At 69.6% G+C, this 12,285-nt stretch overlaps 1 protein-coding gene across 1 annotated transcript in view; it reads right to left on the bottom strand.

The window, feature by feature from the left end:
• LAMA5 (laminin subunit alpha 5) overlaps window positions 1-12,285 on the bottom strand; it is a 49,988-nt gene that overhangs the window by 7,646 nt on the left and 30,057 nt on the right. The window contains exons 29-57 of the mRNA XM_049650499.1: window positions 11,198-11,295; window positions 10,915-11,116; window positions 10,701-10,827; window positions 9,976-10,115; window positions 9,204-9,319; window positions 8,857-9,068; window positions 8,308-8,512; window positions 7,970-8,114; window positions 7,613-7,753; window positions 7,309-7,470; window positions 6,997-7,098; window positions 6,809-6,892; window positions 5,923-6,153; window positions 5,332-5,445; window positions 4,964-5,091; window positions 4,688-4,768; window positions 4,334-4,548; window positions 4,053-4,153; window positions 3,765-3,945; window positions 3,528-3,677; window positions 2,842-2,993; window positions 2,663-2,773; window positions 2,368-2,479; window positions 1,555-1,725; window positions 1,179-1,375; window positions 948-1,064; window positions 656-810; window positions 230-371; window positions 23-125 (exon numbers count right to left, since the gene is read on the bottom strand). Coding sequence (XP_049506456.1) covers window positions 23-125; window positions 230-371; window positions 656-810; window positions 948-1,064; window positions 1,179-1,375; window positions 1,555-1,725; window positions 2,368-2,479; window positions 2,663-2,773; window positions 2,842-2,993; window positions 3,528-3,677; window positions 3,765-3,945; window positions 4,053-4,153; window positions 4,334-4,548; window positions 4,688-4,768; window positions 4,964-5,091; window positions 5,332-5,445; window positions 5,923-6,153; window positions 6,809-6,892; window positions 6,997-7,098; window positions 7,309-7,470; window positions 7,613-7,753; window positions 7,970-8,114; window positions 8,308-8,512; window positions 8,857-9,068; window positions 9,204-9,319; window positions 9,976-10,115; window positions 10,701-10,827; window positions 10,915-11,116; window positions 11,198-11,295 — 4,195 coding nt within the window. The remainder of the gene's footprint in view (window positions 1-22; window positions 126-229; window positions 372-655; window positions 811-947; window positions 1,065-1,178; window positions 1,376-1,554; window positions 1,726-2,367; window positions 2,480-2,662; window positions 2,774-2,841; window positions 2,994-3,527; window positions 3,678-3,764; window positions 3,946-4,052; window positions 4,154-4,333; window positions 4,549-4,687; window positions 4,769-4,963; window positions 5,092-5,331; window positions 5,446-5,922; window positions 6,154-6,808; window positions 6,893-6,996; window positions 7,099-7,308; window positions 7,471-7,612; window positions 7,754-7,969; window positions 8,115-8,307; window positions 8,513-8,856; window positions 9,069-9,203; window positions 9,320-9,975; window positions 10,116-10,700; window positions 10,828-10,914; window positions 11,117-11,197; window positions 11,296-12,285) is intronic.

Here is a 12,285-nt window from a genome sequence, read left to right as displayed (position 1 = left end):
CCCCCCCCCCCCCAGCACTCACCACGGCCCAACCTCTGCTCCTCCCGGAGGACGGCCTCCACCAGGGCGCTGCTGTTGGCCAACAGCTGCCGGGCTCGGGGCTCCAGGCCCCGCCGCACCACCGTCTGCAGACACGGGGATGGGACCCGGGTCACACCCGCCTGGCGGGAGCCGGGGCAGGGGGAGGGCAGGGGCTCCTGCGGGGCTGTGGGGAGGGGCGGGGCCTCACCGCCCACGTGCGGCTCGCCTCCTGCAGCGCCTGGCCAGCAGCGCCCTCCGCGGCCTGCACAGCTTGGAGGATGCTGCCGTAGGCGTTAGCGGCCTCGATGGCCCGCTGGATGAAACGGTCCCGGTTGACTCCTCGGATGATGCTGTGGGGGGCGGGAGAGGAACGCTGGCTGTGCGGCCGGGGGACCCAGACATCCTCGGGCCCTCCCTCCTGCCATCGCAGCTGCCAGGCCCGCCCGCCCGCCCCCTCCAGCCCCCCACGCTTCATCCCTTCCCTGCTCCCTGCCAGGTGTGCCCTCCTTGTAAGCTTATGGCCAGTTGGGGTCAGGGCTTCTGCCCAGACCTTGTGGGCAACAGCAGCCTCTCCGAGAGCCCTCCCAGACCCGCCGCGTCCCAGAGAGGACCTGGCACTTCTCGGGCCTCGCACCTGGTCAGGTTGAGGGCCAGCTGGTCCAGCTGCCGCGCGTGCGCCTCGGCGGCCTCCACCAGTTCCACCCTGCTGCTCGCCGGGGAGAAGGCCCGCATCTTCTCCAGCAGCGGGGTCCGGGCCCCGTCCAGGTTTGCGGCCAGGTGCTCGTACTCCTGGGGGTGGGGAGGGCCAAATGGGACCTTCAACCCGACCCCCTACTCGCTCTCACCTGATGTGGGGACCCGGAGGCGCGTCCTACACGCAAAGCCCCACCCGGACCTGCCTGGGTGCCCCCAGGAGTGGCACTCACCTCCCGGGCCTGGTCCATGCCGTGCAGGCGCTCCGAGAGCTGGGCCAGGATGTTGCGGGCCGCCTGCAGGGTGGCACTCAGAGTGGCATTGTCCCTGGACAGCTCCTGCTTCCGTTGCTGGAGGCCACAGGGAAGGAGAGGGTAACAGGGACAAAAAGATGGGACAACGTAACAAGGAGCTTGCGGGGCAGGAAGGTGAGTGGGAGAGGGAAGGAGAGGAGGGCCCCTCACCAGGACCTCCTCCAAGCGCTCCTGGTTTTGGCTGTTGAGTTCCTCCGCCTCCCGAATGGTGCCCACCGCCCGGTTCAGGGCCCCTCGAAGGTCCATGAGGCCGGCCTCGTGCCGGGCCAGCTGGTCTCGGGTGCGCTCGGCCAGTGCCCGGTTCCCCTCCCAGCGGCTGGTCAGTTGTTCCTGTACGCGGGCCAGCACTGGCCAAGACCCCACACAGGGATGGGGGTGCAGGCGGAACTCCCGAGGCCCTGGTCCCGCCCGGTCCCCGATACCCCATCTCAAGCCCATCTCAGCCATTCTGGGCTGACCATCCGCCCCTGGGGCTCCCGGACCAGTCCCTCCCCATCCCTCCTTCTCTGGGACCCACGCCACTCACGTCTCCGGGCTTTGTCCAGCTCAGCCTCAGCCGCTGCTCTCGGGGCGCCCAGGTCTCGGGCCCGCATCTCCCCAAGCAGTCGCTCCACCTCGGCCAGCGTCCGGCGCACGAGCTCACCCGACGGGGCTGAGACGTTGGCCGGGAACAGGTGGTCTGTCTGGGACTCAAGCTCTACAGGGGCAGGGGTGGGGGCTGTCAAGGCCAGCCCGCGGCCCAGGCCGACCTCTGCCCACTAGACCCCGCCTGAGCACGCTCAGGGCACCAGCACATGACCCGGAAACGCCCTGGATGAGTCGAAAGACCCTGGCTCCAAGCCACGGCTGTGCTCGGCTGCTGGGCCGCCTGACCTCCTCACCCCCACCCCAAACCCTGCCGCCCATCTGCTCAGCCCGTCCCCTCGGCTTCCTTGCCTGGCCAGCTCCTGCTCCGGGACAGCAGTGGGCTGAACTCTCCCCTCCTCCCTGACCCCTGGGCCAGGCCTGCGCCCCCCAGTCTCTTCTTGCGGTGACTGATCTGTTCGTAAGTTTTTCCAGGGAATGGGGCACCACCAGAAGGGGGCATGGTATCCCCAGGGAGGGCGGGGGCACGCCCCACAGCACCCGCCTGCCCGCTCCTCTCCGGCCACACCTGCATCCCCTCCTGCCCCCTGCTGTGCCCTGCGGCCCACTCAGGCACGGCACCATCTCCCCGTCGACACAGCCAACCCTGCGGGGCTCTTCGGCACCAAGCCCCCTGGAGGCAGCACTTCCGGCTCGGACCCTGAGCACCATTCTGCTTGCCCGCCATCCCCTGCCCAGCTGGGTTCGCCCCTACCACTCAGGATGCGGTCCACAGCCCTGATGGATGCCAGCAGTGTCTGCGCCCGGCCCAGCGAGGCCTCAGTGCCGTCCAGCAGCCGGCTAGCCCGGGCTAGGGCTCTTGTGGCCTGTGGACACAGCGTCCCGTCAGAACACGGCACGGAGCATCAGGGGTGAGAGCAGACAGTCGGGGGCCCTGGGAGAGGACCTCCGGAGGTCCAGGCCGCTGCGGGAAGGGGTGTTCCAGGGGAGGAGCATCCCCGGGAGCGTTGGGGGAGGGGCCTCCCCGCAGGCGTTCCCCAGGGTCCTGCCTGGCCGTCCAGCCTCTGCGTGTCCCGTCCGAGGCCTGAGCTCTGTCGTTCCAGGGCCTCCAGCTGCTGTGCTGTCTCATGGCGGGGGCCCGGCGGACTCCGGAGCTGGCTCTGGGGAGGAGAGAAGGTGAGAACCTGCGCCCTGGGAAGACAGGCTGGGGGGCCGGACTGACATGTACCTTCAGGTCAGTGATGGAGGCATTCAGCCTGTGCAGCCGGGCCCAGGCCACCGAGCTGGCGCTGATCCCGTGCAACTGCTCCCGGATGGCAGGGAGGAGGGCGCCGGCCTGCTCGAGGTCGTCCAGGAGCAGCACCACACAGTGGTCACACACTGCAGGCAGCACGGGCGAGGGCGGGGTGGAGGGGGAGTCAGTATGGGGTCGGGGGTTGGCGTGGGGCCAGGGAAGGAATCGGGGGGATGGCGTGGTGGGGACAGGTCAGCCAAGGATCACAGAACTGACGCAGGAATGTTGAGCTACGCTGAAAGTGACGCGCTTAGTAAGGGTCAGAGGCGAGCACGGGGATCACAGGATCAACCGAAAGGTCGGCACGGACTCAGAAAGTCAGCAGGGAACCGGGCAGGTGCCAGGAAGCGGGTAGAAGGTCAGGGTGGGTCCAGGGGTGCTAAGGACCGGTTGGGGAGTCCAGGACTTGGGGACCAGAAGGAAGCAGTGGGTCAGCATGAAGTTCAGGGACCCCTTGGAAAACTGAGAGGGAGTTGGGGTCACAGCGTTTCTCTGGAAGTTGAAGTTAGCACAGGGACTGCCAGGTCACGAGGGGCTGGGACCCACACGCCCACAGGCAGACCTGGGAGGAGGCGGGGACGGGCGTGGCTGGCGGAGCAGGGCCAGAGCACGGGGCACACCTTCGCAGTGGACGCCGCGGTCCCCAGGCCCGTCGGGCACCGGCACCTGGTGCTGGTGACTGCAGGTGTCACAGCGCTCCCCGCTGAGCCCGGGGGGGCACGTGCAGCGGCCGGTGTGCAGGTCACAGTGGCCCCCCTGGCACCGGCAGCCTAGGTACGGAGGGGCGGGGTGAGCGCTGGCAGAAGGTTGGGGGGGGGGGTTGGGGGCCGGCCACCCCACGGCTCCCCGGTACTCACGCCTGCAGCCCTGCTCGGGGCGCCCCCAGTGGCCCGGGGCGCACTCACGGCACTGGGGCCCTCCCGCCCCTGGCCGGCAGTGGCACTGGCCACTCTGGGGGTGGCACTCAGAGCCCTCCGCGGCTGGTCCGCAGGCACACGGGCGGCAGCCCCCACAGCTCTGGAAGCCGAAGTGTCCTTCCTGCGGCACAGGCCACCTTGATGGCGGGGTGCCCCCGGCTGGGAGGCCCCGCCCCCAGCCGCAGGCCCCGCCCCCAGCCGCAGGCTCCGCCCCCCGGGCAGCCCTACCTGACAGCGGTCACAGCGCGGGCCTGTCACGCCTGGCTTGCACACGCAGTGCCCGCTGTGGGGGTCACAGGTCTCCGTCCCGCACGGGGAGCAGTCACACCCTGCAGAAGGGGTGACGCGGCAAGAGCCCTGAAGCCCCTCCCTCACCGGGCTCCTCCTCGCCGCCGCACTCGGACCTGAGCCCCTCGCTCCGCCCGGCTGCCCCCCTCCTCCATCCCGCGGCGGCCCCCGCGGCGGCCTGCTCGCCGCCCCCCGCCCTCCCCCGCGGCCCCCGCGCCTACGGGTGCAGTTGCCGGGCAGCAGGGCGTTGCCGTAGAAGCCGGGGGCGCAGCTCTCGCAGCGGGGCCCGGCGGTGTGGCGCAGGCAGCCGCGGCAGGCGCCCGTCAGGGGGTCGCAGTCGCTGAAGAGCAGGTTGGGGTCACCGTTGCCACTGCAGTCGCACGGCTGGCATGAGCTGCCCAGCACCATGGGGTTCCCGAAGAAGCCCGGCGCGCACCTGGGGACGGTGGCAAGGTGAGCGGCCTGTGTCCCTCCGCCCACCCCAGCACGCCCACCCGCACGCACGCCCACCCATACACATGCCGACTCTCGCGCGCGCCCCCCACAGCCCCCGCCCCCACGCCCAGCTAGCTCACCGCTCGCAGGAGGCGCCCGCATAGCCGGGTTTGCAGAGACACTGTGTGCGGCCACCTCGCAGGACGCAGCCCACCGCGAAGCTGTGCGGGCGGAGATGCTCTTGTTACAGCCCACCAGGGGCCCCCACCCGGAAAGCCCACCTCAGCTGTCCCGGCCTCCAGAGGGCAGTGCTGACCCAAGCGGGTAGGGGATGGTGACCTTCCACACTGGGCTGCAAGGGAGCGTGGCCACCAGCCGCCCTTTGGGGGGACCCTGGACCGGCTGGCCCAGCTTACTTGTTGGAAGGCACGGCGAGGGGGCAGGGGCAGCTGACACAGGGGGCCGTCGGGTCCTCGGACCCACTGCGAACAAAGCCAGCCTGGCAGTGCTCGCAGCGGTCGCCCTCGGTGTTGTGCTGGCAGCCCTGGGGCGGAAGGCACAGGTGGGGGCGCTGACGACACAGGCCCTGCTCCTCACAGCAGGGTCTGATCAGCCCTCCCGCCAGCCGTGCCAGGGACTCTGTGCCCAAGGCCAGCCGGTGCCCCGCCCAGGACACCTCCCTCCACCCGCACCCCAGCGTGGCCACAACCGCTGATCCAAGGGCCCTGGTCTCCCCGAGTCTGTGTCTCGGTGGGCTGCCCGGCCTCTGCTGGGCCCTACTCACCTCGCAGATGCCCGAGCCGGGGAGGCAGCGGTCTGAGTGGCCGTGGCACCGGCAGGGGACACAGCGACCCAAGAAGAGACCTTTGACGTCGCGGTAATAGCCGGGGGCACACTCCTGGGGGCAGAGGCACAGTGCTCAGGAAAGGAAGCAGAGCCAGCTCCAGAGCGTAGACGAGGGACCATGCTCTCAGGCCCTCAGGAATCCTGGCCCCGACCGGCTGGAGACATGAAGTCAGATCCCCAAAGGCATACGGACGCCCTGACCCCGGCGAGCAGCCCCCCAGTGTGGGCTGGGCCGCCTCTCTCTCCTCCAGATGCCTCTTCTGACTGGGCGGGCGCTCAGTGACGAACCCCTCGGACAGACAAGCAGGTGGACGAATGCGTGAAGGGGAGGAGGGCGGGCAGGTGTGGGACGCGGCGACGCCGGGGTGGGCCCGCGGACGCAGGCGGACCAGGCAGTGAAGGGATACGGCGCGGCCGTGTGTACGGAGGGCCGGGCAGGGACACGGGTGACAGGGGAGGGGCAGACAGATCAGCCGGCGGGCGGGAGGCGAACGGGGAGACGGAACGGGGCCGCCTGCCCCCACCTCACCTGGCAGGAATCCCCAAGGTAGTTGGCAGGGCACATGCACGACTCCACGTTGCTGGCTGGAGGCCCCCCGCCCGCCTCGCCGGCCACCTCCAGCGCCACCCTGCGCAGGGAGACGGCCGAGGAGGTCTGGGAGAAGAGAGCGCGAATGTGCAGCTCCTCCAGGCCCGCCAGCACCATCATGAGCTCCTCGCGGGACACGGCGCTGTGGGTCTCCGTGTGCCGGAAGTTCCCCTGCGGGCCGTGACGGTGCTCAGCGGGGCAGGACGGGTGACTTCGGGGCCGGAACAGCCCAACCACCCGTGGGGGGACCGGCCCCGGCCCCCCACCTCCCACGGAGCACAGACACCACCTCCAGACGCGATAAGGATTCAAACGCACAGAGGAGATGCTTTGAATTTTAGAACAAAACGCAGGTGAGCGCTTTCTGATTCCAGAGACTGACCCGTGAATGAGACACGGAAACACTAACCACACGTGAAAAATCAAGAACTCTGAATCCGTTAAACATCTGAATTTCCGTTCACCCGAAGACACCTTAGATAGAGACCCAGACAGGCCACGGGCTGGGAGGAGAGCCGCTGCTCCCGAGGTAGACACGGGGAGGCCGGGCAAAAGGCAGTTGGACCCGCAGGGCCGCCGGGCGCCCCAGCAGCTGCTCGGCCGTTGGGGGCCAGGGGCCCGCGGGCCGGCAGGCGGCCGGGAGCGCCACGGGCACGGGCAGCCAGAGCAGCGGGTGGCGATGTGCGCGGGGGAGGGGCCGAGCTCCCGCTCCCAGGCCCCGTTTTCTGTCCCGGAGAGCGGGCACGGCAGCCTCAGGCCCCCTGGGCTCCCCTGGGCCATGCCAGGATCGAGGACGGCCCCGGGTGCCCGGACCAGCTCTGCTCACCTCCACCAGCTGCAGCTGCCCGCGGTGGACGTGGCCGGGCGCCGGGTACGCCGGCTCCAGGAACATGATGCTCATCTGGTTGCCCTGGGGAGGCGCGCGGGCAGATGAGGGCCGGCAGCCGGGCTGCCCGCCGTCCCGCTCGGCGGTGCCCGCCAACCCGCGCAGCCGCACCCGCCCCGCCCGGCTACCTGCAGCACTGCGTCCGGCCTGCTTTCCATGGGGATGAACACGTCTCCCCGCTGGGTCTCCGAGTGAAGTTCGTAGCGGAGGGTGCCGCCATAGGATGACACCTGGAGGCAGGGCACAGAGACGTGACGCGGCCAGACCCTGACCGCGGGCGCAGGGTCACCAGCAACGGGGCTGGGCTGGGCCCCGGGCACCCTCACAGAGCCCCTATCCCGCCCTGGACGTGGGCACCTCACTGCTGTCCTCCCCCAGCCTCCAGGGGGTTCCTGGACACCCTCACAGTGCCATCCCCAGGGCCGGCCTCGCTCGCTCACCTTGTCCCCCAGGTAGGAGGGTGGGGCCTGCCAGTACAGCTCAGGGAAGGCCTCGGCCCCGAGCCGCAAGTCGGCGTAGAGCAGCTCCGAGGCCGCCCGCAGCTCGTGAGGCACCACCTGCCGGTCGCTGCTCGCCAGCGTCCAGCCCTCCATGTCCACAAGCTGTGGGCACACAGGAGGGGCGCGGGGTGAGCACCCTCACGTGCCACGGGGCCCGTCCCGCACCCGGGGCCTGCCGGTTGGGGGTCACGTGTCCCCTCTGGGAGGCGGCCCTGCCCCAGTCCAGGTCCTGCTGACTGCACACCTCCCGGCGGGTGTGGGCCGAGCTCCCACAGCGCTCGGTGGCCCCGAAGCAGAAGCAGCGGGTGCAGCCTTTTGGGTTGGCAGCGTCCAGGAAGAAGGTCCCCAGGCGGCACCGGTCACACCTCAGGCCCTGCACGTTCTCCTGGGGGCGGGTGGACAGGGCAGGTCGGTCGGCCACGTGCTGTGGGCTCAACCACCCTGGCTCGCTGTCACCCGCTCGCTGACGGGCTGAGTCCCCAGAATCGGCCGGGAAGCCCCCAGGGCCCCCAGAGGAGGAGTTTCAGCGGCTGAGGCAACACAGGAGGTGGGGCATCAGGCCGTGGAGGCCACCTAGGCCCCCCCCCCCCCGGCCCCTCACCTTGCAGTAGCACTGGCCCGTGAGGGGGTCGCACACGCCGGGCGTGGAGCCCGCTTCATGGCAGTCACAGGGGCGACAACTGGGGTAGCCGTGGAAGCCAGGGGCACAGGAGTCACAGCGGCGCCCGGCCACATTGGGTCTGCACCTGCCAGAGGAAGTTCAGACGCTGGCCGGGCCTCCCCTCCACGCTTACTGAGACCACAGGTGGCCCCCAAGGCAGCGGATCCCCAAGGTGTAACCCCCCCTCCAGACCTGGGGGGAGGTGCTCTCAGTGGCAATGCCATCCCTGACCCAGGACCGACCCCGGGCCATGGTGACAGCCCCACTGCCCAGCTCACTTGCACTGGCCACTGTCCACGTCACAGGTGGGATCCGTGAGCTCCTGGACACCAGGCCCCGAGCAGTTACACTCCTCACAGCCGACCAGGGGGTGGCAGCCAAAGGTCTGGGGCTGACAGACGATGCAGTCGGGCGGGACGGTGCGAGGCGGGCAGACACAGCGGCCGGTGAGCTCATCACACAGGCGGCCTCGGCAGTCACAGGCTGCAGAGCACGGGCACGGGCGTGGTGAACCCTCTGCCCCATCAGACGCCGGGGGTCCGGGCCCGAGGACACCCCACCCCACCCCACCCCGGCCCGGTTTCGCCAAGCTCCGGGCCGCCTGGCCCAGGCGGCTCCTCTGATGTGCGGTCAGTTGCCCAGAATCGCTGTCCGGTCCCCGGACCCTGTCTGACAGCGAAGCCACGGGCTGCCTGAGGTCCTACAGACGGGGCAGCACAGCTCTAGAACTTTCTCCTGGCCACCATACCCACACTTCCTTCCACTGGGAAGCCTCCCTGGGATTAGGACCTTCCTTCGCCGGCACCCCCGGGGACTGAATTACTCACGCCTGCAGCTGGGGAAGCCCCAGTAGCCAGTGGCACAACGGGAGCAGTCACGGCCGATGACATGGGCACGGCAGGGACACTGGCCCCCAAAGGGCTCACATGTGGGGCCCGTGGCTCCCATTTCATGGCAGCCACAAGGCCGAGCCCCGTTGTTATAGAAGAGAGAGAGAGAGGAGGCTGCATCGCGACAGAACTGGGACGAGCTGCTGGGGCTGGGGTGAGAATGAGGTGGTGAGGCCCAGTCCCCATCCAGAGCCCCGCCCCCAGCCCCACCCACCGCCCCGCCTCCGGCCCCACCCCACCCCGGAGCCCCGCCTCCAGCCCCGCCCGGCCCCAGCCCAGTCCACCTGATGTGGTATCCCTGGCTGGCACACTGGCTGATGAAGTCGTAGGATTTGTCCAGGGGCTCCTCTCGGAGGTAGCCGGAGCTGTAGGCCTCCTCGGGGACCACCAGCACGTACTCCTAGAGCACCAAGGCCTAGTCACCTTCCCGTGGGCCCAGGGGAGGACCCAGGCTGGGGAAGTAGACCAGAGCCTGCCGGAAGCAGCACATCACGAAGGGGGGTGGGGGCGGGGGGGTCCCTGGGACCGGCCAGGGTCCAGCCAGGCAACTAAGACGGCAATGGCTGCACCACACCCAACCCCGGGCCCCAGCAAGGCTGGCAGGTGTTGGGTGCCCAGTGGGCTGCTCAGAAGGGAGGTCGGCTTCTGGAGCCTAATGGACGCTTGGGGTTGTGATGCTCAGCGATAAAAAAGCATCCAGCCTCTTGGTGCCCCCCTCCCATCCTTGTCTGCCAGACATGCCTTTGCCCTCCCTCTCCGTCCCTCTAGGCCTCCTCCTCCGAGAAGGCCACCCTGACCAGCAGGGCTCCAGGGGGATAGCAGGCAACATCTTGGCTCTTAGATACCCTCCCCCCCCACCAGCCTCACAGCCTGGCCCGGAGGTCCGTGGAGCCCGCTCTCCCTGGCACCTGGCGTGGGGCTGGGCCACGCAGATGGACACACCCTGCCTGAGGTGACCGATGGTGTGACGCGTTCAGGACATCCATACCCGGAGACGCTAGCCCCACGTCGGGCCCCAAGACATCTGCGTGCAGACATGGCGTCCTCGGGACTCACCAGCCAGAGCCACCGGCCCTCGGGCACACGCACGGTCACGGTGAGCTCGCTGTCGGTCACATCCAGGACGGCCTGGCCCTCACACACCACCAGGGTGCGGCAGCCGTAGCCGTGTGGGCAGAAGCTGGCGTTGGCGTGGCCTGGAGAGGGATGAAAAGGCAGGTCGGCGCACACCCTCCACGCCCCACAGACCGGCCGTGGCCCCGTGGCCTCATTCCGGGGTCGCTCCCGGAGCCACCAGGGAGGAAGAGATGGCCACGGGACAGCGCCCTGCCCACTGAGGGGCGTGCATCTGCGATGCACAAGGCGGACGTGTGACCGCGCGTCAGGCCTCCGGCTGGGACCGCTCGCGCTACGTGAATCGGGTGTGGCCACACACAGAGGCCCGCTAGGCATGGGTCCCGAGCTCAGCCGAGCAAAAACGAAGCAGACACACACGTGAGAACACAGGTGCCGTCGACACGTGTCCCGCGGTGAAGCCTGGATTACCCGCCTACGTGACAGGGTGAGCCCCGACTCTGGAAGGGAATCGAGCGAATCCGGGAAGGGGGCCCGGAGGCCGGGGCTGCCGCCTGCCCTGGGCCCTGGGCCCCTCCTCTGAGAGCCGACAGCTCTCGCGACGTCCGCACCTCGCGATGACCACACGAGGGGCCGTGCGAGGAGACCCCCGACGGGCTGGCTCCTCGTCCGGGGGTCCGCCCCCACGGCCCGCCCCAGCCACTCACCCTGCCAGACTCGGCCCCCGCTGACGAGGACCTCCACGGTGAAGGTGGGGTGCGCCGGCTGGTAGCCATGCAGCAGGAAGGCGTAGCGGCCCAGCGCGGGCACGTGGGTGGTGAAGACCACAGTCCCCTGCAGGGAGAGGCTGCGCTGAGCGGGCGCGGGGGTAGGAGTGCGAGCCGGGCTGGAGGGTGGAGTCCTCCCGGCCTGGGCCCTCACCTGGGGGTGGCGCAGCAGGGTGGGCTCCACGTCGGGGTCCACGGCAGTGGAGGGCCGAGGCTGGGGCCCTGGCGGGAGCGCGCCGGGCGCGAAGTCCTGCGAGCGGGCCAGGGGGAGGCCGGGAGGCAGCGGCAGCACGCGGCAGTCCCGCAGGATGACAGGCTGGGGCGGCTTCGGGAAGCGCGATGGCAGGCAGGTGGCACTGGAGGGGGCGCGGGAGTGAGTCCCCGCGGGCCGGCTGGCGTGCCCCGCCAGCGGTCCCGGCCCCTCCCGGCCCCGCCACCTGCTGGGCTCGAAGGCACCGTGGCTGCTGACACAGCGGACCCGGGGCTCCACGAACTCCAAGCTGAATGTCTCCACGGGCACCAGGGTGACGCCGTGCTGTGGACAGAGGGCCAGGCGTGGACGTGCGCATGGGGCCCTCCCACACCCCGCGTCGGCCCCGCGTCCCGCTCTCCGCGCCTAGTCCCCGGTTCCTCTGGCTGCACGAACACTGGCCCTCGACTGCAGCGTCTAGACCAGAGCCCTTCTCAGCTCTCCTCGGGGCCACCCTCCTGTCTCCCCTCCGCCACCCATCCTGTCACTCTCTGCGGCTCCTCGACCGCGACCTCCCCCCTCGGCTCCAGCGACAGTATCTTGTGTGGCAGATACGACAAACGCGAGACACCAAAGCTGCCCAGGAAACCCCACAGCGGAGGCAGGGACACCTGCCCTGTGAGATTCCGGTAACAAAGCTCCAGAACGCACTGATGAGATGGCGCGCTCAGTGCCGGGGGGGTGGCCACGGGGGCCGAGGGGCGTCGCGGGGGCGTGCTGCTTCCCGGCCTGGGTGTGGGGGGTGAGGGAGAGCCACGCTGGGCTGTGCACGCGAGGCAGGTCTGGGTCCCCGCCACAGGGCTGAGCAGAGACGCAGGCCCCTTTACGTCAGCTGGTCGGGCGGGAGCCCTGCGGCCGTGTCTTTAGCAACACGCGTGAAACACACCGGCCCCAGAAAGCGCACGGAGGGGGTGCGGCGGGCAGCCACGGGGCTCCCTCTCCCTTTGTGAGTCTTTCCCGACATGCGACGCTTTTATAACAGCACGTGCAGGAGTAGATCCATTTTTTAAAGGGCGGGAAACGTAACACTGGTCTTGTGAGAGCGAGCGTCACCCGCCCTGAGCTTTATCGAGGGCACGTCTCCGCTCGCTCCTGGGCGTCCGCGACGTTAGCACGGCACGATGCTTCGTGCCCAGGCAGGTGCAGGGGCCCGTGTCGCGGCAACGTCGTCCTCGTTCTCAGAGCACGGAGGACGACCAGGAGCCAACGACCCCGCCGAACAGACCCCTTCACACCGCGATGTTCTTGCAAATTATACCAGGAGGCGGTTTTTTG

The sequence above is a fragment of the Panthera uncia genome, assembly GCF_023721935.1.
Source record: "Panthera uncia isolate 11264 chromosome A3 unlocalized genomic scaffold, Puncia_PCG_1.0 HiC_scaffold_11, whole genome shotgun sequence".
Classification (NCBI taxonomy): domain Eukaryota; kingdom Metazoa; phylum Chordata; class Mammalia; order Carnivora; family Felidae; genus Panthera; species Panthera uncia.
This window is presented reverse-complemented; position numbering and strand designations above follow the sequence as displayed.